General features: G+C 36.4%; 1 protein-coding gene across 1 annotated transcript in view; it reads left to right on the top strand.

The window, feature by feature from the left end:
• The window catches only part of LOC136039240 (probable ATP-dependent RNA helicase DDX47), a 54517-nt gene that overhangs the window by 16948 nt on the left and 14049 nt on the right, over window positions 1–23520 (top strand). The window contains exons 2-5 of the mRNA XM_065722792.1: window positions 777–870; window positions 3597–3761; window positions 10235–10467; window positions 21719–21889. Coding sequence (XP_065578864.1) covers window positions 777–870; window positions 3597–3761; window positions 10235–10467; window positions 21719–21889 — 663 coding nt within the window. The remainder of the gene's footprint in view (window positions 1–776; window positions 871–3596; window positions 3762–10234; window positions 10468–21718; window positions 21890–23520) is intronic.

The following is a 23520-nucleotide window of genomic DNA, read 5'->3' as shown; positions in this document are numbered from 1 at the left end:
TTCTGATGTACATATTGGTATAATTTCGTTTTTTAGAGTTTCGGTTACTATTGAGCTGTGTCATTCCTTACTAGAGTTTGTTACCACGAATTGTTTGATTAGCCCTGAGTTGATGCATTCCCACAACTACTTGATTTTAGTTCAATTGATGTTTTAACCTTGGGTACCACGAGAGACACTCAATGTTTCAACTTGGAGACGAGTTTTTCTAATTCCCACAGATACCAAAATATCCTCTCAGTTTATTTCCGGCACCATATTAAAAGTTGGAAGATGGACTCGTGTGACGGAGAGTGTCCCAAATATAATGCCTCCTCAGCCCTGATGGTTGCCACTGAACATTTCTCTAGGGCATTATTTGGTAATCTTTCTGAAAGGCATGGTCAAAATCAGAGTTGTTCCCAGGGTTGGTGGCGCCCAGGAAAGAATTAACCACAACACCCACTTCGCAACTAAAATATAAGCAAAGTAAGCCGAATCAAAGGGAAGGATTTGATCAAGTTAGTCAACCCCCCAGCCATGCCCCCCCCAGGGACAATGATGAGGGTAGCTTCTTGGTTGGCCCACCCCCTTTGAACAACTCTGACCAAAGTATTGCCATGAAATTTGGCAAATGATATTGTATTATAAGAGGTAATAGGTCATTTTTTGAATATTAGTTTTAAGATTCTTTGGAGACAGACATTTTCACGCATTTGATCTGTTATTCTTCTGCCACATTTATCTACCGTGTTTGGCTGTAATTTGAGATGGTCATTAATTCTTCTCTATTTTAGGGGATTGTAGATACATTATGTGAAGCATGTGAACAGCTAAAATGGAAAAATCCTACAAAAATTCAAATTGAGTCCATTCCAGTGGCATTGCAAGGTATTTAAATTTCATATGATTAATGGCAAAAAGGTTAAAAAAAAGTTTGTCAAGGAAAAGTAAAAAGTGATATTTAAGTCTAAAACAAACTGGAATAAAGTTGTATTGGAATTCAAGCCTCATTTTGTTCAAGCCACAATAGGACTGCCAATTCAAGCCACAATAGGACTCTGCTGTGATGGTTTCGCCTGGCCAAGAAAGTTATATTGAATGGCACCAGCTGCCGACCACCCTACAATAACCATGGTGTTATTTGGTGGGATTTCCCCATTCGCCAAAGTGCCTGGGTGGCTAGTCAGTGTCCGACCGCTGTCTTGAACATCTCCTGTTCAAGGTTACCACCCCTCAAATCCAGAGTGGCATTTACACTTTATTGAAGTAAAACAAAAATCATTTTTGTACTATAGTAAAATCAATTCTTTTACTATTGAAGTAAAAAAAAAGAAAAGAAAAATCAAATTCTGTGTGTCATAAACTGTTACAACTTTCTTTGAAATTTTGTTATCTTCATTGATATCATTTTGGCCTAGTCTACGTGCCATATGAGTTTGAAGCCAATAAAAAAGAAATCTGTTACGAGCCTTGTTTTTGGCATCAAGGATTTGAATTTTAAGTTCTATTTTTTTTGGGATTGGGATCCACATGACCCAGGGACTTGGACAGGGCCTCAGTAACCTGCCATTTCCTGACATTTAAATTTAGTTAGAAGTTGTTAAAACTTCCAATTTAAAATTTGTAAATATGTGCAATAATGATCATTTAGACATGGTTGAAATCTCTGATAAGAAATAATGGATATACATTTGGTATTGCGGGATAATTTGCATATTTAGTCAGAAGCTTACAAAAAATGCAAATAAATGATGTTTTTGGCATCAAGAATTTGAATTTTAAGTTCTAATTTTTTTGGGATTGGGATCCATATGACCCAGGGACTTGGCCAGTGCCTCAGCAAACTGCCATTTCCTGAAATTTAAATTTAGTTAAAAGTTGGTAAAACTTCCTATTTAAAATCTGTAAATATGTGCATTAATGATCATTTAGACATGGTTGAAATCTCTAATAAGAAATAATGGATTTATATTTGGTATTGTAGGAAAATTTGCATATTTAGTCAGAAGCTTACAAAAAATGCAAATAAATGATGTTTTTGGCATTAAGAATTTGAATTTTAAGTTCTAATTTTTTTGGGATTGGGATCCATATGACCCAGGGACTTGGCCAGTGCCTCAGCAAGCTGCCACTTCCTGAAATTTAAATTTAGTTAAAAGTTGGTAAAACTTCCTATTTAAAATCTGTAAATATGTGCATTAATGATCATTTAGACATGGTTGAAATCTCTAATAAGAAATAATGGATTTACATTTGGTATTGTAGGAAAATTTGCATATTTAATCAGAAGCTTACAAAAAATGTAAACGAATGACGTAAATAATGAATGGAAATGCATAATGGCATTATGTATAATTATGTAAAATGGAAATGCATAATTATGCATTCCATAAATGGAATGCATAATTGATGGTAGCCTAAGACAAACATTGGAATCATTTTGTAAATCAGGTACATTTTTATAGTTATTCTATGTAAACCTCTGATTTTCTGAATCCGAGATTCTGATTTGTTAGTTCCTTTCTACTTGATAGTAACTATTTAAGGGTTATTTTTTCAGCTTGGTCTTTTTGAACATTTGATTTTTTTAAACATTTTGACAAAGTTCCTTTCATGTTTTCTATGCTGTATCCTTAGATACCATTTCCTTCTTCTTATTATTAAGTGCATACGTTAAGTATTTAAACCGGTTACCTCCCTGGATACAGCCCTGTTCTAATTACCTGAATACTATGGATAAGAATGAACGATAGTAAAGATGTATGCCGAATTAAGCTGTTTAATTACTGGATAATGTTTACCAAGTTAATGTATGTGGTCGTCTATATTTGCTATTGAAAAAAATATTATTAAAAATGTCAAAAAATATCATGCTACTGAAAAAAATCATATATTTTATCCTATTCTTTACTCAGTTGTGTAAGGTATTAAGTCTCTATGATTATTTTTGTTCCTTTATTTACAGTAATACAAGTGAAATGCATGAAAACTCAAAAAAAAAGAATCTGTTATGACTTGAAAATACACGTTCACTAGCATCAGAATTGCTGTTTGATTAACCATCTAATTACCTCTGATTTTGAGTCTGTGGCCTGATATGCGAAGGGAGGGAATATCAGGGGATTCATTACCCCACAAGATCGATATGAAGGACTTTCCTCGAAATTTGTCTGAAGACATCCCCCTGAAAAATACTCTGTTAATCTTATTTTGCAGCTAGAGGGTGTGTCTGTCTGTGCTCCTATGTTAGTCAAATTATAACAGTTTTGAGACTTAGGGTATAGCTTGAGACCAGAATTATCAATATTTTTGAATAGGAAACGATAGATGTAAATAACAAAGCATTTTGATAAAAACTTCAACTTGCACATAAAGAGCAGGATTTGACAGGGGTCGTATTTACGAAAATTCTATTTTTACTTGGAAATGCAAATAGATTTAAACAAGCCATTATTCTTGCTACTGTGTCGACCCTAAAGATATTTTTGAAGACCCCGCCCCCTCCAAAAAACTGATAACTTTCCCAGAGCCAAGGCCTGTGTCCGTCTGTTCTCCTATTCTTCCTATTCTCCTGTTCTCATTGCATGTATTTACTTTGCTGTTGTCTCTCTTAGGTAAAGATGTAATTGGGCTTGCAGAAACTGGATCGGGAAAAACTGGTGCTTTTGCATTGCCCATGCTTCAAGCGCTATTGGATAACCCTCAGCGATTATTTGGCCTCATCTTAACACCGACGAGAGAATTAGCATTTCAAATTGATGAACAAATAAAGGCATTGGGTAATGTATATTTTTTTTCTCTTTACAAAACTGATAATAGAGGCTTAATTTTTCTTCTTTGAGATTTAAATCCAGGAGCCCCGGAGCAAGAACAAGTAATGAGGTCTATTATGTCTCATGGAGGAGATAAGGATAGGATAAAGATCAGCGAGAGCCATTGGTGACACACAGGGCGTCAAATCAACGTTTTGGTTGCATGGTCTTTTTACAAAGAAAGGTAGCAAGTCTTTCGCCCAGCGTTGAGGTAGCTGGAATGGAGCACCAGGTCCTGGTTCGCTAAACAGAGCATTATTCTACTGTGTTACCGTAAGATAGAGGGTAGGGCGGGGAGGGGAACCTTTTCACTAATAGAAGCTAGTAGTTTTTGGAAACACATGTTTGTGCTTCTATTGACAAAAAAAAATCGTTGTTCTTTTCTCGGGAGCAAATGTTTGTGTATGTTATTTTTAAGCTGTGTCTATTTTTCCAGGATTGTCTTTCTGTTTATTTGGGAAACACACTTTCATTTTTTTTATGGCACTTGGTATTAACCAAGTGACATATAGCAGTCGCCAATTCTGTCGGTCTGTCGGTCTGTCCGTCTGTCTGTCGGTCCCGGTTTTGCTACTTTAGGCACTTCCAGGTAAGCTAGGACGATGAAATTTGGCAAGCGTATCAGGGACCGGACCAGATTAAATTAGAAACAGTCGTTTTCCCGATTTGACCATCTGGGGGGGGGGGGGGAGTGGGGGCCCGGTTAATTCGCAAAAAATAGAAAAAATGAAGTATTTTTAACTTATCAGCGGGTGATTGAATCTTAATGAAATTTGATGTTTGGAATGATATTGTGTCTCAAAGCTCTTATTTTAAATCCCGACCGGATCTGATGACATTGGGGGGAGTTGGAGGGGGAAAACCTAAAGTCCCGGTTTTGCTACTTTAGGCACTTCCAGGTAAGCTAGGACGATGAAATTTGGCAAGCGTATCAGGGACCGGAGCAGATTAAATTAGAAATAGTTTTCCCCGAGTTTTCCCCGATTCGTTTTCCCGATTTGACCATCTGGGGGGGGGGGGAGTAGGGGCCGGTTAATTCGGAAAAAATAGAAAAAATGAAGTATTTTTAACTTATGAGCGGGTGATTGGATCTTAATGAAATTTGATGTTTGGAATGATATTGTGTCTCAGAGCTCTTATTTTAAATCCCGACTGGGTCTGATGACATTGGGGGGAGTTGGAGGGGGGAAACCTAAAATCTTGGAAAACACTTAGAGTGGAGGGATCGGGATGAAACTTGATGGGAAAAATAAGCGCAAGTCCCAGATACATGATTGACATAATCGGAACTGATTTGCTCTCTTTGGGGTAGTTGGGGGGGGGGAGTAATTCTTAAAAATTAGAAAAATGAGGTATTTTCAACTTACGAACGGGTGATTGGATCTCAATGAAATTTGATGTTTAGAAGGATATCGTGTCTTAGAGCTCTTATTTTAAATCCCGACCGGATCTGGTGATGGGGGCGGGGAGTTGGGAGGGGGAAACCTAAAACTTGGAAAACACTTAGAGTGGAGGGATCGGGATGAAACATGGTGGGAAAAATAAACACAAGTCCTAGATAGATGATTGACATAAACAGAACGGATCCGCTCTCTTTTGGGTAGTTGGGGGGGGGGGGGAAGTTCTGAAAAAAAGAGGTATTTTTAACTTACGAACGGGTGATCGGATCTCAATGAAATTTGATATTTAGAAGGATATCGTGGCTCAGAGCTCTTATTTTAAACCCGACCGGATCTGGTGACATTGGGGGGGGGGTTGTTGGGAGGGAGAAATCTAAAAATTGGAAAACACTTAGAGTGGAGGGATCGGGATGAAACTTGGTGGAAAAAAACACGAGTCCTAGATACATGATTGTCATAACCAGAACGGACCCGCTCTCTTTGGGGTAGTTGGGGGGGGGGGTTAATTCTGAAAAATTAGAAAAAATGAGGTATTTTTAACTTACGAACGTGTGATTGGATCTCCATGAAATTTGATTTTTAGAAGGATATCGTGTCTCAAAGTTCTTATTCTAAATCCTGACCGGATCTGGTGACGTTGGGGGAAGTTTGGGGTGGGGAAACCTAAAATGATTGGAAACGAATAGATTGGAGGGATTGGGATGAAACTTGGTTGGAAAAATAAGCAGAAGTCTTGCATACGTGATTTACATAATTGGAACGGATCCGCTCAATTGCGGGGGGGGGGGGGGTAATTCTGAAAATAAGAAAAATGACATATTTTTAACTTACGAAGGAGTGATCGGATCTTCATGAAACTTCATATTTAGAAGGACCTCGTAACTCCGATATCTTATTTTAAATCTCAACCGGATCAAGCGTAATGGGGGGGGGGCAGTTGGGGGGACCGGAAATCTTAGAAAATACTTAAAGCGGTGAGATCAGGATGAAACTGGATGGGAAGAATAGAAAGCTGTCTAAGATACGTGACTGACATAACTGGACCGGATCTGCTCTCTTTGGTGGAATTGGGTGGGGGGTAATTTTGAAAATTGAGGTATTTGTAACTTACGAAAGGGTGACCAGATCTTAATGAAATTTGATATTTAGAAGGATCTTGTGCTTTAAAGTTCTAATTTCAAATTCCGACCAGATCCTGTGACATTCGGGGGAGTTGGAGGGGGGAACCGGAATTCTTGGAAAACATGAAAATTGGAGTATTTATATCTTACGAATAGATGATCGGATCGTAATGAAATTTGATTTTTAGAAGGAATTCATGTCTCAGAGCTCTTATTTCAAATCCCGACCAGATCTTTTGACATTGTGGGGATTTGGAGGGGGAAATCTTGGAAAGACACGGAGTGTAGGAATCGGGATGAAGCTTGGTGGATAGAATAAACAAATGTCCTTGATACGTGATTGACAGAATCGTACTGAATTCGCTCTCTTTGGGGGAGTTGGGGGGAGGGGTTCAGTGATTTGGCGAGTTCGGTGCTTCTGGACGAGCTAGGGCGATGAAAATTGGTAGGCGTGTCAGGGAGCTGCACAATTTGACTTGATAAAGTCGTTTTCCCAGATTCGACCATCTGGGGGGCAAAAGGGAGAGGGAAAATTAGAAAAAATTAGGTATTTATGACTTACGAGTGGGTGATCGGATCTTAATGAATTTTGATATTTAGAAGGACTTTGTGACTCAGAGCTCTTATTTTAAATCTTGACCGGCATTAAGCCTCTTATTTTCCTTTTTAAATCAATCTATTGATTCATAGAATTTTGTTAGAGCTCATACCATATGATCTCTTGGCTCTTAGCTCTTCTCGCCTCGTCACAAGTGCCATATGAGCTCTTAGCTCTTGTTTCAGTCTGTTGACACCTTGTCATTTTCCAGTCTCTTTTATCTCTCTTTCTTATGCTTATAGCCCCCCTTCTCTCTCTCTCTCTCTCTCTCTCTCTCTCTCTCTCTCTCTCTCTCTCTCTTTCTCTCTCTCTTTCTATCTCTCTCTTTCTCTCTCTCTTTCTCTTTCTCTTATGGTTACTGTAAGCTATTCGGACCTAAATGAGTGTTTTTGTTGCAATTAACCAATTTATGCCGATGAAATTGTTGCGAAATTCGTGGCAACTGTAACGTTAACACCCCAGAAACTCCTGTTATGAAGGAGAATGATGTAAAACATGACTTGAGCATAAAGAGAGCTAGAGAAGAAAGATGGTAATAGAGGGATAGAGAGAGAAAAAAGAGACTCAGAGAAAGGAGGAAAATTATTGGATAAAAGAAAAGAGATGATAAAGCCAGAAACTCATGAAGTGATCGAACCAAATAAAGTGTGGGAAAAAATAAAATGAATCCAAAAAATTTGCAAAAGAAATTCTGTAAAATAAAAACTAAATAAATTCAAACCAAAAATTCCGATTAGTAGAGGCTGGTTTCCATCCTTTCACCCTCCCCCTACCCTAAAAAGGATAAAAAAAACTCCACAAGTGAGAAGATTGAGGTTTGAAAATTTAATATTTTTTTGCCCCAACCATCCTCCGTAGAATAAAATCGTCTGATCACATTTCCCTTCTAAGGATTATACCTATGGGCACTAAAAAATACTACTGACTCTATCCTTAAATCCAATAAAATACCAATAAAATTTTTATTCTCATCCGAGGTGTCATATTTAAGCAATTAAATAGTTTACTGTGCATATGTCTTCCAAATTTTAGGGAATCTATACTCCCTAAATCCCATTTGTTATTGCCAATGTCTCGTTTCTTTCCTTATTGAGTTGTATGGAGTTACAGCTGTAAGAAGAAAAAAAAAATCAAGAAGCTTCACAAATTTTCAGTTTAATGATTTTCTTTTCCATAATTTTTTATTCATACTGAGATTATTAATAGTTAAAAAGATGTGTATAAAAGTTTAGGAATCTGGTTAGATCGTTTTACGGATGACAGGCAGTCACCAATTATACTTCTTGGCAATGTATCTTAGACCAGCTGAGAAGAGGGACCTTTGTTGAATGAACTGGGAAAACGCCATAAGTAAAGATTAAATGGAGTAGGAGCTTTATGAGAAGAAATGAGGCTGTGATGAGGGGGGAGGCGCAAGTGCAGTTGCATCGGTCTCTGGTGGCTTAGTGCCAAAATGAGTTATCATTAGTAGCAACAGTAGTAGTAGGTGGCTCTCATGTTACCATACGGCCCTTTGGAATTCTCAAAAACTCTTTATTTGCTTAATCTTAATTTTGTGCTCCATTAAATGTTAAGCTGTTAAATAATTCCCATCCTTAAATACCTTGTAGTTACTAAGATTCATGATAATTTAGGGGATTAAATATTACTTGCTCATGGAAGTTCCTGCAATGAAGCAGAACAAGTCATGAAAATTACATACTAAATTTAAGGTTACGATATTGAGTGCCTAAAACTAAATCGTCTTCTTTCGAATGTATTAAAAAACCATGAAATATTTGTTACACCAGACGTGTTTATTGTTAAATATAACCTTCTAGTTAAAGTCCAGATTTGGTTTACTGTTGGTATTGGTGGAGCTATATCTGATTTCTGCAGCTACAGGAATCTTTGGACCCACTCCACTTTCGACATTTTTTAGGAACCTTCGTGTCAAAGTACTTGATTGGTTCTTAGTTCTGTAGACTCAAAAGGATATTCCTTAAATGTAAGGATATATGCCCAAAAAGATAAAACACATCTATTTTTGTCCTTGAAGAACGAGGAGTCTTTTTCCGGGAACAAATTTAGCTAAATCTAATTAAAAAGGATCCTTACTGTATGTTTTAACTCAATAGCAAACACCAGCAAATTCTAGACATTTTGTTGTCGATCAGATTGTAGGTTGAATAAAATAGAAATTTGAATAAATTTTCTTTTTGGACTCTATCCGCCAGTTACTTTGAATACTTTGGATCTTTGTTACTTTGGGTCTGTTTACTGTTACTTGGGGTCTGTTGGGTCTGATTACTGTTACTTGGGTCTGTTTACTGTTACTTTGGGTTTGTTGGGTCTGTTTACTGTTACTTTGGGGCTGTTGGGTCTGTTTACTGTTAGTTGGGTGTGTTTACTGTTACTTTGGGTCTGTTGGGTCTGTTTACTGTTACTCTACGTTACAGTTATTTTGGGTCTGATAGAGTGTTAGGACTTCAGTTTTTTTTTTGTTTTTTTTTTACTGGTTCCGTTTGTAAGTCTGTGATGTATATCTGTGGTACACAAAATGTGATAGACAAATATGTGATGATATATAAAATTTTTTCGACGGTGCGTTTCTGCATTAACTATTCTCTGCAATACTGTAAATTTATTTCAAATATTAGTATTCTGTCATTAATAAATAAATCCAATATACCAATTCCAAGGCTGTTTTAAGGTTAAAATTGTTAAATAAGGAAAAAAATGGAAGAAATAAGGCCGCCAGTCCAAACTTCTGTATATATATTTTTTTATGATGTTACATCTTTTACTACTGTTACTACTAGTTACTACTACTACTATTACTAGTTACCAGTTACTGCTACTAGTTACTACTGTTACTACTAGTGATACATGTTAAAAAAGAGACGACCTGAACATGCCAGTATCATAACATTTGAAATACAACTAGTAGCGCCCAACTATATCAAATGATGCTATCAAGCTCAAATGACTCAGGTGTTTTGAGTGCGTACTTCGATGTTGGGGCCGGAATGAGGCGACATGGAAGCATTTCCAAAGGTTTCTTTCGCTGCGGTTATGGAGGAAAGAATTTTGAAGTTAAAAAAGAAAACGGGTATATATTTTCGTGTTTACCCTGAAAAGGTTCTGTAGTTTCAAAACATGGAAGGTGATCGGATCGATTGCTTTTGTTGATCATCAAACCAACAACAGCGAGTTAAATATTTTGAAGCCACTCGCGTAGCTAGATCTCGAGTGCCTCAGTAACCTACTGACTTACTAATGTCAAACAAACAAAATTAGTAAGTAATAATACTGAATCGCCTATGTAATTTTTGATTTTAGGTACAAGTATTGGTGTAAAGACTGTTGTGATAGTTGGTGGTATGGATATGGTACAACAAGGTTTGACACTGGCAAAGAAACCTCATATAATTATTGCTACACCTGGACGTCTAGTGGATCACTTGGAGAACACAAAGGGTTTTAGCCTGAGAACTTTAAAATATTTGATTATGGATGAAGCAGATAGAATTTTGAATTCAGATTTCGAGCTAGAACTTGATAAAATATTAAAGGTTGGTGGCCTAGAGTTAGCCCTGATTTTGGTTATAGTTGACATTGCTCCTGTAAAATAGAATTTAGTGTCTAGAAATGAGATAGAAAGATTCTGCCATCGATTTTATAGATTGCGGCTCCTCTCGGCATATCTTATTTTCATGTAATCTCGCAATTATAAATTAGAGTGGTTTGTGGAAGAAGAAAGCTGAACAACCTTCTTAGTTCAGAAGTGCAAACATCACAGTTAAAAAAGTAAAATAAAAACGTAAAAAATAACCCATATGCTCCAGCCTAGAACGTAAAATTTGATATTAGAGGATTCAATAATAAAAATTCGTCAAAACATAAGTCCCTAAGTTAGAACCCTTCAATTACACCCCTTTTTATTGTTTCTCTTTTTAACACCCTTAAAGGCAGCTTTGGTTTTGACTTGAAGTCAAAAGTAAAGAATTATTTATATTTTGTTTACCTGGAACTAGTACAATAGTCATTTTGACGTTTTTTTTTTAACTTTTATTGCATCTTTGTATAGATATTTGGAAATTTCATTTTTTTGCTAGTTTTTGAGTAAGTTCTCAAATGATTACAAAAAAAGTGAATGAGTGCCCACCTTCTCGGAAGAGAAGGAGGAGCAGTTGATGCTACTCATTGAAGAATTAAGCATAGTTTTGTCTGTTTGGGTTTTTGGCGAAAAAAATGTTTTCTCCTCCTCTTCCCGCGGTGGTCTGACTGTGTCGGGACACATAAATCCACCTAAAACTAGGACACTATCCTTCACCTTTCGTCAATTTTGGCCGAGGTCCGGCGTCCCCTTCTTCTAGGAGGGTTGAGCACAAGAATTTATGGACCCCTCACCCTGTCTTCCATCGAATACGGCTCAAAAGATTTAATTAGGATACAAGCCCTTAAATGTAGTTGAGATCTGAAGACGGGTTCCACAAAAAGTCTTGATGACCTTAATTTACAGTTCTGCTTTATCCTCTCCCAGAAGCTGTGGATAGGTTATGGAAAAAGAACGAACACCTGACGCAAATACTTTTAGTTACCACCAATACTGGTCGATACCTGACTGAACCTTTTTGTAGATATCGTGTATCTAGGAGCCTCCCTCCTTTCTCAACATAGGTAGCTTCGATTGTGAATCCTAAAAAGCAGAGTAAAAAATGAGCTTATTCCTCCATTCTCTGCAGACGGTTGTGTCTGGGCCCTCAAAATGGCACTTAGGGAATCCTCGTTTTAAATCAACCGATGTAATCGGAATCTGACAGACCATTCTGGTATATGTTGTCATGAAAATAATTTGATGACTCCCGCCTTTTCATACTTTTACCGCTCTCATACTCATACCACTCATACTACCACCCATAGTCATACATACTCATACCGCCTTATACTTTTCATATGCACCTAGATAGCGAACTCGGACTCGTACTCTTAATTTAGGTCGAATTTAGTTGAGTTCTGACAGGTATATATGGTAGATGTGCGAATGAAAAGAATTTAGAAAACTCCCTCCCTCTCTCCCAATAATGAGTCGGATTGCAACTGGAACTGTCCCGGTCTAGTTGCGTGCCTAAATTATTCATGCTAACAAAATTTTCGGTAATTCAATAAAAAATCGAATATCTCGTAAACTGCCTAAATCAGAATTTGGAATTTTGGCCTTAAATTTTTCGGAATTTTTCCTCTTAAATCTGGAAGAAATACAAAAATTTTGTTTTTAGGTCTTCGAAGGGGCCCATGCTGCACAGGAGTTGACTTATTATTATTGTTTATTAATTAAAATTAGTTTACAAATTTATTATTATTATTTATTAAAGTTGTTATATATTTTTGACCCACACTCTATACAAAGGCAGAAAACTTGGAGTAACACAAAGAAAAACATATAGAAATATAATGCAAATCAAAATAGAAATCACATGGAAACTAGATACAGAGTAGAACATAAAAAATAAAAGATACAAAAACAAATGAGAAAAAACATAAAAGGAGGAGATCAGAGAAGAAGAAAAAATTCACAACTTGCAGAGTCTAATAACGCAGTAATGTAGAGAAACATGGACGCAAGCTGTCTTTATTGTTGTTATTTAAATTTTGACTGACTCTTAATACAAAAAAACGGGGAGTAACAAAAGAGGGAAAACAAAAAATAAACAAACAAACAAAAGGAAAAATAACTTACGACTGAAAACAAATTGATAAGGCGGTGGTGCGGAGAAATACGGATACAAACAGTATTTGAAACCTTTCTGTGTACTACTTCCAATTTTACTATAATGTTAGGAACAAGAAATTTGTAAATAAGAACCCGATTATCTGTCAAAGGAGGAAGAAACAACATAAATTTACAAAATCTAAAATAATTAACCCGAATTCTATTTAAATCCTTTAGCCGACGCAGGTTTATTAAATTTACCTCTATTGGCAACAATCTTAGCATATCCTAGTTGGATTTTTTTTATTAATATCGAAGACTGAGCACTGGCGTAAGCTAGGAAGAGTAGTAGTAATAGAAATACCAAGCCATCGAAGAGAAGATACGAGAGGGATAGTAAACCCACCACAACGAATAGGAGTACTAGAATTTTTGCTAAAGGAAAGAAATTCACATTTATCAACATTGAGAGAAAGTTCTATATCTGAAAAAGAAGTAGCAACACGAGAAACCATGTTAAATAGACCAGTTTTATTACGGCTTATAAGAAGCATCTCATCAGTATAGGCAAGATATGAAACATTAAAAAAAACAGAGAGACAGGTAGCCGATATCTTTGCCATAACTCCTGAAATACAAACTTTGAGTAGGGTCGGAGATAAAATCCCACCTTGCCTTAAACGTCTTTTCACTTCAATAATAGTAGCTGGCGCTGATTTCAGCTGAAGAAAAGAATTAGAGTACCAGTAACGAAGAAGCATTATAACCGATAGATTAACATCACAACCGTGAAGAGCAGAAAAAAGCTGACTATGACATACGCTATCGAAAGCTTTAATTAGATTGAAAGCACAAAGATAGATACTCTTTCCCAAAGGAGAGTTTTCAAGGAGCGAAGAAGATAATACACGATGCGCATGCTTACAACCTACTCCGGGCCGAAATTCAAACTGAGTATATCCCTCAAGCATAGTATTAGTCACAAGAGCTAGTAGTATACGTTCAATAACTTTACTAAAAGTGCAAGAGACAGTAATAGGTCGGTAAGAAGAGCAATGTAAAGGAGATTTCCCCCTCTTAAAAATTGAAGAAACAGTACCACACAAAAAACTCTTCGATACACTAGAAGTACAAAGACACGTCTTAAAAAGCTGGTGTATACCATCGATAAGGGGGGAGGGGAGGAAATCTAATAAAAGGTAAAATCTAGATATACCATCATTATCAACATTATCTGATTTAAGTTTCTTAATTGCTTCAACTACGGACGAAAGAGAAATGGGAATACAAAGGCGTTGAGATAGGGGGGGGGGGTACTAAAAATAGCAGAAAGGGAATAAGTATAAAAAGAATGCACACGGTAATTAACAATAGAAAAAATAGACGAGTAATGGTCATGCCAAAAAGATGGTGGGCACGTTGCAAGCGCACAGCATCTGCCTCAGCGCCTTTTAGACATTTAATTATGTTTAAGCAATCCAAGTCCTTTTTGTAATTCGCTGGTGCAATGCACTGGAGCAGATGATAGGGAACTCGTATGGCAGATAACAGGTTTGTTAGTGTTACATCAAAGAGGGGGGAATCAGCTTTCTTCCAATTACTTTTTTTCGTGAAAGACGGGGTATTTTACACACACTTGTAAGGTTTATATTAAGCGTAAGAATCAATGAAATGGTCTAAATCTTGTTCTTCAGCATGTACAGACACTATTAATGTAGTAATACTAGCTGAGCAAATAATATGATCAATATTGCTCTTACTGCCTGAATGGTGAATGTAAGGAAACTGATGAAGTTTGGGTATGATACGATAAGATGGAAGGTAATCTAACAATGAATCGCTTCTCACTGACAAATGATTCACATCCGTATTGAGGTCACCAATGATAATATAATCTAGAGAGATGATAGTATTTTGTCTTCTAAAAACTTCAACGTGTTACATGCTGTGGCATAACTAGTCATCGATCTGGCAGAACGATCCTCATAAGGTAGATAAGAATTTATGAAAACTGTAGTGCCCATTCGAGCAGCCAAAAAACTCATCCGAGTAAAAGTCACAGGAGAAGCCAAATTCGGATTGTGCTTAAAAACACAATCTAGCCCACCGGACGATCGGCCTCCAGAAGTCCTTATCCTTAGTACCTTTTAATATTAAACGGTATTATTGAAAACACCAAAGTCATTGTAAAATGGGGGAGCGCAATATTAATTTCTTAAATACTGGGCAGAACAGACTGTAAGAATCATGATTTTTACCACAGTTATCACACTTGGAAACAGCGCTACAATGAGTATCCTTAATAGAAAGATGTGGTCCGATACATCTGGCATATATTGGGACATCGCTGGTGCAAGTAATTTGAAGGTGATCGTATGATTGGCATTCGAAGCAGCATTTAGGTATTCTCTTAAATTCGTGAAGTCGAAAAAATTGATATCCAACTTTAATTCCTTCTTTAACATAAGCGGACTGAGTGAAGGAGTTTTCAAATTCAGCTTGATTGACATGGTTTGGCCCAATCGATTTGCACTTTTTATACCATGCAACCTATTAGCAACTGAAAGGTCGACATCAACTGAAAAACCTTGGAGAATCCCAAAATAGCGTTTGGATCGTACTTTAACTGTTGCTCTGGAAATAAAGTTTTTAACCGATATACAAAAATTTTCAGTTGTGGATTTATCAATATTGACATGCCATCTGTAATTACCAAGTTTCATAATGCAAACTAATTCATACCCAGCTATTTGACGGAGAAAAATTTTGTGTCTAATCAGATCAGACAGCTCTGAAGACACTTTAGAGACAATAACTGTCGCCTGAGTGTCAATTACTGGGGTAGGCTTAGGTAGTTGAGGAAAATTCAACTGATAATAATCAAGTTTCCCTGACATTTTAACAACCACTTGTTGCAGGTCATTAAACTTTGAGAGTAAAGAAGTATAAGCCGTGGCAGGGAGACATGGCACCTCGGTTGGTCGCTTTATCACAAATACAGGCTCAAAAGTGTCACTACTGTCAATAGATCTTACCAGAGTAATAATTTACCAAAATGACTTGAAAGGGCATTGTTCCACTTACGTACTGGGCAATCCGATTCAGGCGCACTTATTTGCCACAATAAACTCGTAGCTTCTTTGACCAAGTTCACATAAAAACTCCATGCCATGTCTTTTGATAATATCCTCCTCACAATGGTGTCGTTGAGGGGGGGGGGGCAGTTGTCCCTCCTATAATTTGTAAAAAAAAATATATAATTTATTTAGTAGCTTTGAAACTGTTGCTCGTTTTAAGTGTCAAATTTGCTCTTTACTTTGAGAAGATAATTTTTTTTTTATTAATCCATGCTCGTTTTTAACACTAGGAAAACGAGAAAATAGGAGTCCATTAGACTTCATAACATGTTCCACGTTAATATTTTTCAAAAGTACTGCCTTTGAAACCTTATCATCAAGTAAAAATGTGAGCCTAGTTTGTCGCAAAATTGCAAAAATGTACTATGTTTCCTGTTTCACCCCATTTGCTCAGGTGAATTTTTCCCCTGATATTTAAGATGCTTTTACTTTCTAAAATCTACCAGTTCTAGATTATATTCTCTTGTTTTAAAACTTTCAAAAGTGAAAATGAATACACCCTCTACATCTGCAAGTAGAACAGAAATAGAATCATTGAAAAATAAGAAGGTAGATATACAGTGAATATGATTTCTTGAATGATAAAGAAATTGAAGCAGAAAATAAGATTTAGTACTTTTTATAATGATGTTCATACTATAACTAGATAGGTCAAATCGGTTGTAGTTTGGTTATGTAAACTGGTAGAGGGAGATCCGCTCCAGGAATCACTTAATTGTTTTAATTTTTATTTCCGGTCTTTAATTAATACTCCGATTCTCTTATGGGTCATTGAAATGCCTAATAAGTGCTGATGACGTCCTATTCCTTATGTTCAGGATTCAAATACTACCCGTAAATCCAGAATTGCCTCTATGTATAATACCATGCTGACATCTTGCTATTTTGCTTTTTTAAGTATTAAATAAAAAAAAACAAGTTTTTTTTAACTGAAAGTAAGGAGCGACATTAAAACTTAAAACGAACAGAAATTACTTCGTATATGAAAGAGGCTGCTTCCTCATCAACGCCCCGCTCTTTACGCTAAAGTTTGACTCTGTCTCTCAATTCTTCTTTTTAAAACAGTAAAAAACTTTAGCGTAAAGAGCGGGGTGTTGATGAGGAAGCAGCCTCTTTCATATACGAAGTAATTTCTGTTCGTTTTAAGTTTTAATGTCGCTCCTTACTTTCAGTTAAAAAAACTTGTTTTTTTTATTTAATTTTGAACGTTTTTGAATCAATGCATGTTTTGATTTTGGCTCTCCGCAGAGGAATAATTAAAACGAAATTTGTATTTTTTTTTTTGGTTAAATGGCTTTCTCATAATTTTTATCGAATGATTTTGAGAAAAAAAGAGCGGGAGAGGAAGCCTAGTTGCCCTCCGATTTTTTGGTTAATTAAAAAGGCAACTAGAACTTTTAATTTTTTACGAATATTTTTATTAGTAAAAGATTTACGTAACTTATAAATTAGCTTACGTAAAGAACTTTTGTATTCTCATATTTTTATTACATATATGAGGGGGTTCGCCCCCTTGTCAGATCCTCGCTCTTTACACTAAAGCTTAAATTTTGTCCCAATTCATTAAGAATGACCCCAGAATCACAAAAGCCGTAGAATAAATAGTTGAAATTACTAAAAATACTTTAACGTAAAGAGCAAGGTATTAGGAGGAGGTGAGCCCCTCAAATGGGTAATAATTTCTGTTTGTTTTAAGTTTTAATGCTGTTCCTTAGTTCCAGCTGAAAGAACTTTTTCATATTTATTTTTTCATTGTGTTTTTAAATAATGCTAGTAAATCCTGCGCTCCCTTCATGGAGATTTTCTTCCCCCATGACAAATTATCGATGGAAAGTTCCCCCAGCATATCCCCCTCTTCTCAACCCCTCCCCCAACCAAAAAAATCCTCCTGAAAACGCCTGTACACTTCCAAATAACCATTACTATATGTAAGCATTGGTCAAAGTTTGTAACTTGTTGCCCCTCCCATGGGGACTGTGGGGGAGTAAGTGGTCCCCAAAGAAATAGTTATAAGGTTTTTCGACTACTCTGAATAAAATGGCTATCTCAGAATTTTGATCCGTTGACTTTGGTAAAATAATTAGCGTGGGAGGGGGCCTAGGTGCCCTCCAATTTTTTTGGTCACTTAAAAAGGGCACTAGAACTTTTCATTTCCGTTAGAATGAGCCCTCTTGCAACATTCTAGGACAACTGGGTCGATACGATCACCCCTGGGAAAAAAAAAACAAAAAAAAACAAAAAACAAATAAACACGCATCCGTGATCTGCCTTCTGGCAAAAAATACAAAATTCCACATTTTTGTAGATAGGAGCTTGAAATTTCTACAGTAGGGTTCTCTGATACGCTGAATCTGATGGTGTGATTTTCGTTAAGATTCTATGACTTCTAGGGGGCGTTTCCCCCTATTTTCTAAAATAACGCAAATTTTCTCAGGCTCGTAACTTTTGTTGGGTAAGACTAAACTTGATGAAACTTATATATTTAAAATCAGCATTAAAATGCGATTCTTTTGATGTAGGTATTGGTATCAAAATTCCATTTTTTTGAGTTTTGGTTACTATAGAGCCGGGTCGCTCCTTACTACAGTTCGTTACCACGAACTGTTTGATTTGTTTTAACCAAGTCCAAAAAAGAATTGACATAATTGTGCTAAAAATTGTGACTGAAATTAGCCGCATTTCACACGATGTCAGTGCTACTTGTTGGACATTTATCTGTGCATCAGCATCCTATACGAAATGTTTGCTGAGACTAAAATAAAGTGAATTTAAACAAAATATGTATATTTTGCTCAAAATTTAGAAATTTTGTGTACATATATAAGCGGTACCAACCCATTCTCTTTTTCTATTTTTTATCAGTTTTATCATGCTGTACTAGGGAAACGACCTTTGCTTGTGAAGGAACTATAGACGTAAAGACGGTATTCACTGTAACCCCTTCTGGAAATGTTTACCCCCATACCCTGATTCACACAAGAAAAACTTTTATGTAATTTTTGTACAATTTGTTTTTTTTTAAACAAAGATTCAAAGGGGAAGATAATATTTCAAACTCTAGGAGTCAGTTTTCCTTCCATTTGGCATCCCTGAGAATTTTTGATTAATTTTAGATTACTGCTACAACGACACTAAGAATTGTCAAGATTTTCTGGACATTCTTTGTCAGGCAATGAACAACAGATACGTTAATAACTCCATCTTTATTTTTCAAATACTTTAAATTTGAAATGCTGTCACTATTGAACTTTTGGGAAGATCTCACAATATAATGGTTACACAATCTGTCGTAAAACTTTTACTTATCCTGTATCTTTACTTAGACAGTGCTATTGCGCTCCCTATGATTTTTGTTTTGGCTTTATGTGGCCTGATGATATCAATGCTATTTATTAATATAAATCGACGAACCCACAAACATTCAGTTTAATAAAAGTCACAAATAATATTTCAATAAATTATGTATATAAATGTTTTAGTACAACAAATTAAATCTTACTGAATCAAAATCCATTGAAAATTATGAGCAAATGAATAGCATGATAACCGGGGCTATTAGATTTGAGCTTGGTTCAATTATGAGATTGAACTTCCTGTGCTGGGTGTTGGGGAAAGTGGAGGGGTATATATAGTGCAGCATAAGTGGTGAATTTGGCTGAAAAAGCCGAGTGTATACGACTTTTCCGTTCGCAACCCAAACCCAAAAGGTTGTTTACGCTATACTGCTTTTGTCTGCAACAGCTAATTGCTGACATTTTTGTTAATAATGTATTGTGTAAACCGCTTTAATAGGACCTATTTCAGTTGCACCCCCTCTTGCCCCCTTGTCAATAAGAATACTGTAGTTACGCCCCTGCCTCCTCAATTCTGCTTAGCAAATTACTTTGAATAAAATTCATCACTGGAGAATATACTAGTTCAGGCGCTTCGTCAGTGCTCGTCAAGTTCAAAGTGAACTAAATTTCAGTTTATAATCTTTTTAAAGTTAACTTAGGTCAAGAAATCACTGGGAATAAATTATGACCTCACAGAAAGTAATGCAGACAGACAATAATATCCAGGTGTTACCTCATTGAAATCTGAATCAATATTGATATGGCCCTTATATGGTCCCTAGGTATTTATTTTCAGAGTAAAGAGTTTCGAATGAGTTTTTTTTGTTGCTTTTTTATAGTTAGTATTTATCAAACTCGAAAATTAATTTTTTCTGGATAATGTGATGAAATTTGCTACCAGGAGAAACTTTTCCCTTGCGTTCTACTCTGTAGTGGGCAAAAAAATTTCAGTTTTTATTTTTACCGTTTTTCGATTTTTGTATGTTTTACTTTCGATAATGTCATTTTCATTCTCCTCGGAATGTTGAAAATGTCTTAATTTCTGGGTATTTGCGGGTTTCTTAATTTTGTGAATATATTGTAATTTCTGTACAGTAATAACTTTTCGGGTATTGTGAAAATGTTATAATAGTGTTTTCATGCTTGGTGGCTCACTAAGAAAACGTATCTATAGGGACACAGAAGCTATACCATTAAGGACGGTTGAGGAAGGCTATATGGTCATTCCTGTGGAGGGACTTATGTTTAAAAGCATATTCTTAGAACTGTTTATTGTATGCCAAACACATATATTTGTTTTTTGTATATTTTATGCCAAAGACACGGGGCTGACAGGTCCTTCAGTAGCCAGTAAAAGAAACGCAACAGCTTGTGTTTGTTGAACTGCCCACATAATTGTCTTGAAAGTCACTCATCCGTTTTTAATTTCTCCCGTGTTTTAATTTTTTTTTTCTGTCTTATAAACTGACTCTCTGATGAAACGTGTCTTATGCTACACGCCGGTTAAACCCTTAAGTGATTTGGGTGCTATAACTCCAAGACCTTTGCTGTGAAGGGGAAAGGGTTTGAAATATATTTTTTAGTCTAAGTGTATTTTTTTCATACCAAGAATAGGAGTTGGCAAGCCTGCCAATAGCCAGCATAAAGATGCTAGAACTTGTATTCAGCTGTTCACATACCAACACTAGGAGTTGGCAAGCCTACCAATAGCCAACATAAAGATGCTACAACTTGTGTTCAGCTGTTCACATACCAACACTAGGAGTTGGTAAGCCTACAAATAGCCAACATAAAGAACGTGCAACTTGTGTTCAGGTGTTCACATATCAACACTAGGAGTTGGCAAGCCTACCAATAGCCAACATAAAGATGCTACAGCTTGTGTTCAGCTGTTGACATACCAACACTAGGAGTTGGCAAGCCTACAAATAGCCAACATAAAGAACCTGCAACTTGTGTTCAGGTGTTCACATATCAACACTAGGAGTAGGCAAGTCTACCAATAGCCAACATAAAGATGCTACAACTTGTGTTCAGCTGTTCACATACCAACACTAGGAGTTGGCAAGCCTACCAATAGCCAACATAAAGATGCTACAACTTGTGTTCAGCTGTTCACATACCAACACTAGGAGTTGGCAAGCCTACCAATAGCCAACATAAAGATGCTACAACTTGTGTTCAGCTGTTCACATACCAACACTACAAGTTGGCAAGCCTACCAATAGCCAACATAAAGATGCTAGAACTTGTGTTCAGCTGTTCACATACCAACACTAGGAGTTGACAAGCCTACCAATAGCCAACATAAAGATGCTACAGCTTGTGTTCAGCTGTTCACATACCAACACTAGGAGTTGGCAAGCCTACCAATAGCCAACATAAAGATGCTACAACTTGTGTTCAGCTGTTCACATACCAACACTAGGAGTTGGCAAGCCTGCCAATAGCCAGCATAAAGATGCTAGAACTTGTGTTCAGCTGTTCACATACCAACACTAGGAGTTGGCAAGCCTACCAATAGCCAACATAAAGAAGCTACAACTTGTGTTCAGCTGTCCACGTGCCTGTCTCAAATGCAGCTCTGTTTTAATTCCTTACCTGTTTTCATAACTTATAAATTTATGTTTAATTGAAGGTTATTCCGAAAGAAAGAAGAACCATGTTGTTTTCTGCAACGATGACAAGTAAAGTGCAGAAGCTTCAAAGAGCATCCTTGGTGGATCCAGTCAAAGTGGAAGTCTCCTCCAAATACCAAACAGTTGAAAAACTCCAGCAATCCTATCTTTTTATTCCATTGAAGTTCAAGGTTTGTTTTTTGTTCTCTCTTCTATCTTCTTCTTGTTTTTCTATCTTAGTTTTTATCATTTCTTCACAATTGCCGTGATAAAGCAAGGTGCGTGGGCAACATTGTCACACTTTTTGTCCTAGAGTCATACTTGCCAATAAAACGAAAATTACCCTTTAATACTGCGCCAATTCCCATGAATATCATTCGTAATGTTTTTAGTTGAACAATGTTCAACTTTCATGCATGAAATATGTGATTGATCATCTAGAATTAAGAATTAAGGCATAACTGTTTGAAAATAGAAAAGATGGAACCTTGGAACAGCAATTATCCTATTTATAAGATAATATGGCAATTTTACGAAAACATAGTATTAGTAGGCAATTATCGGGATTAGATTAGTGGGAATTGAAAGCTTTCTAAAAGTTGATTTGATATTTCAGTTTTCGTCCGTGTCGCAGTTTCGTCAAAATTCTTGGGGGGGGGGAGGTGGTACAAAGTTGGAGCCAATTTATTGAAATCAAATGAAAATAACAGTGAAAACTGAAAAATGAGCCATATAGTGTGTCATAAAGGTAAGTATATACTAAACTGAAAACTGACCCGCTTCTGTGGATTATGCTAGCTTATCTTAGTTTTAACAAGGTTTTGAAGAAACTAAGTTTCATCTAGGGGGGGAGGACTGGGGCCTGGGGGACAAACCGTGGTATGGGAGGGGCATTTGCCACCCCCCTGTCTAATAGCGAATTACGTCCCTGGTTTCCACTTCCATAGTACAAACGTGATGAAAAAATACATGTCATTTATAAAGCTTTGCTTATTTATCAGCAGTCGTGATTATAGTCTGATTATATTTTATACTCCGTTCCTTGGGTATATTCACACCTGAAAACTGCTATTTGCAACAATTTTTCTTTCGAGTTATTGAAAATTAGTAAAATTTTAGGAGAGTGCTTTATTTTTGTCAGTGTTACCAGATTATGCCGTGAAAATATGCAGAATTAATCACGTAAATTCTACAACGGTTTATATACATTAAAAACTCAAATATTAACAGTCTCTCGATTCCCTTACAATTAAGAGGCGTGATGTTCCATTTATTATGTGTTTTGTATTGACTTTAATTTAATATATCCAACTTTACAAGCTCTGCTCTCCGTGGGGGGTTTGTATTTAAAGACATCTATAATTCAAAGCAGAGTTACGCCTTCTTGAGGTAATTGATCCAATCATTTTTTGTTTTCACTGTCCTTGGTACCAGAAAAGAGGGATAAAACTTTTTTTTAAATATCGGGCTTCTTTCGCTTTTAATGGTTTGGTGTTAAGCACAGTTACTGTGGCAGGGTAGAAGATACCCAACCCGTTTTTAAGTTCGGTTCGTCTGACAGAGAAATCAATTATCTCCAATGTTTTTAGTCGATATATTAATGAAATTTCAGAGTTTGTTAGTATTGAAGTGAATCCCCACGATGTGCTCCAGAAAAATGACACTATCTTCTAGAATTTTCTGAAGCCTTTTTTCTGAACAAGTAGAGAAATAGCAAATGACTAACCTGATAGTAGGGCATCTTGGTATATAGAAGCTATAAAACTTAATAATGTAAAGTCGGAAACGTCGATCTTCCAGTGCAATCAAATAGTTCGTAGTA

Source organism: Artemia franciscana, chromosome 19 (genome assembly GCF_032884065.1).
Source record: "Artemia franciscana chromosome 19, ASM3288406v1, whole genome shotgun sequence".
Classification (NCBI taxonomy): domain Eukaryota; kingdom Metazoa; phylum Arthropoda; class Branchiopoda; order Anostraca; family Artemiidae; genus Artemia; species Artemia franciscana.
The sequence above is the reverse complement of the archived record's forward strand: the minus strand, read 5'-3'. Positions and strand labels throughout refer to the sequence as shown.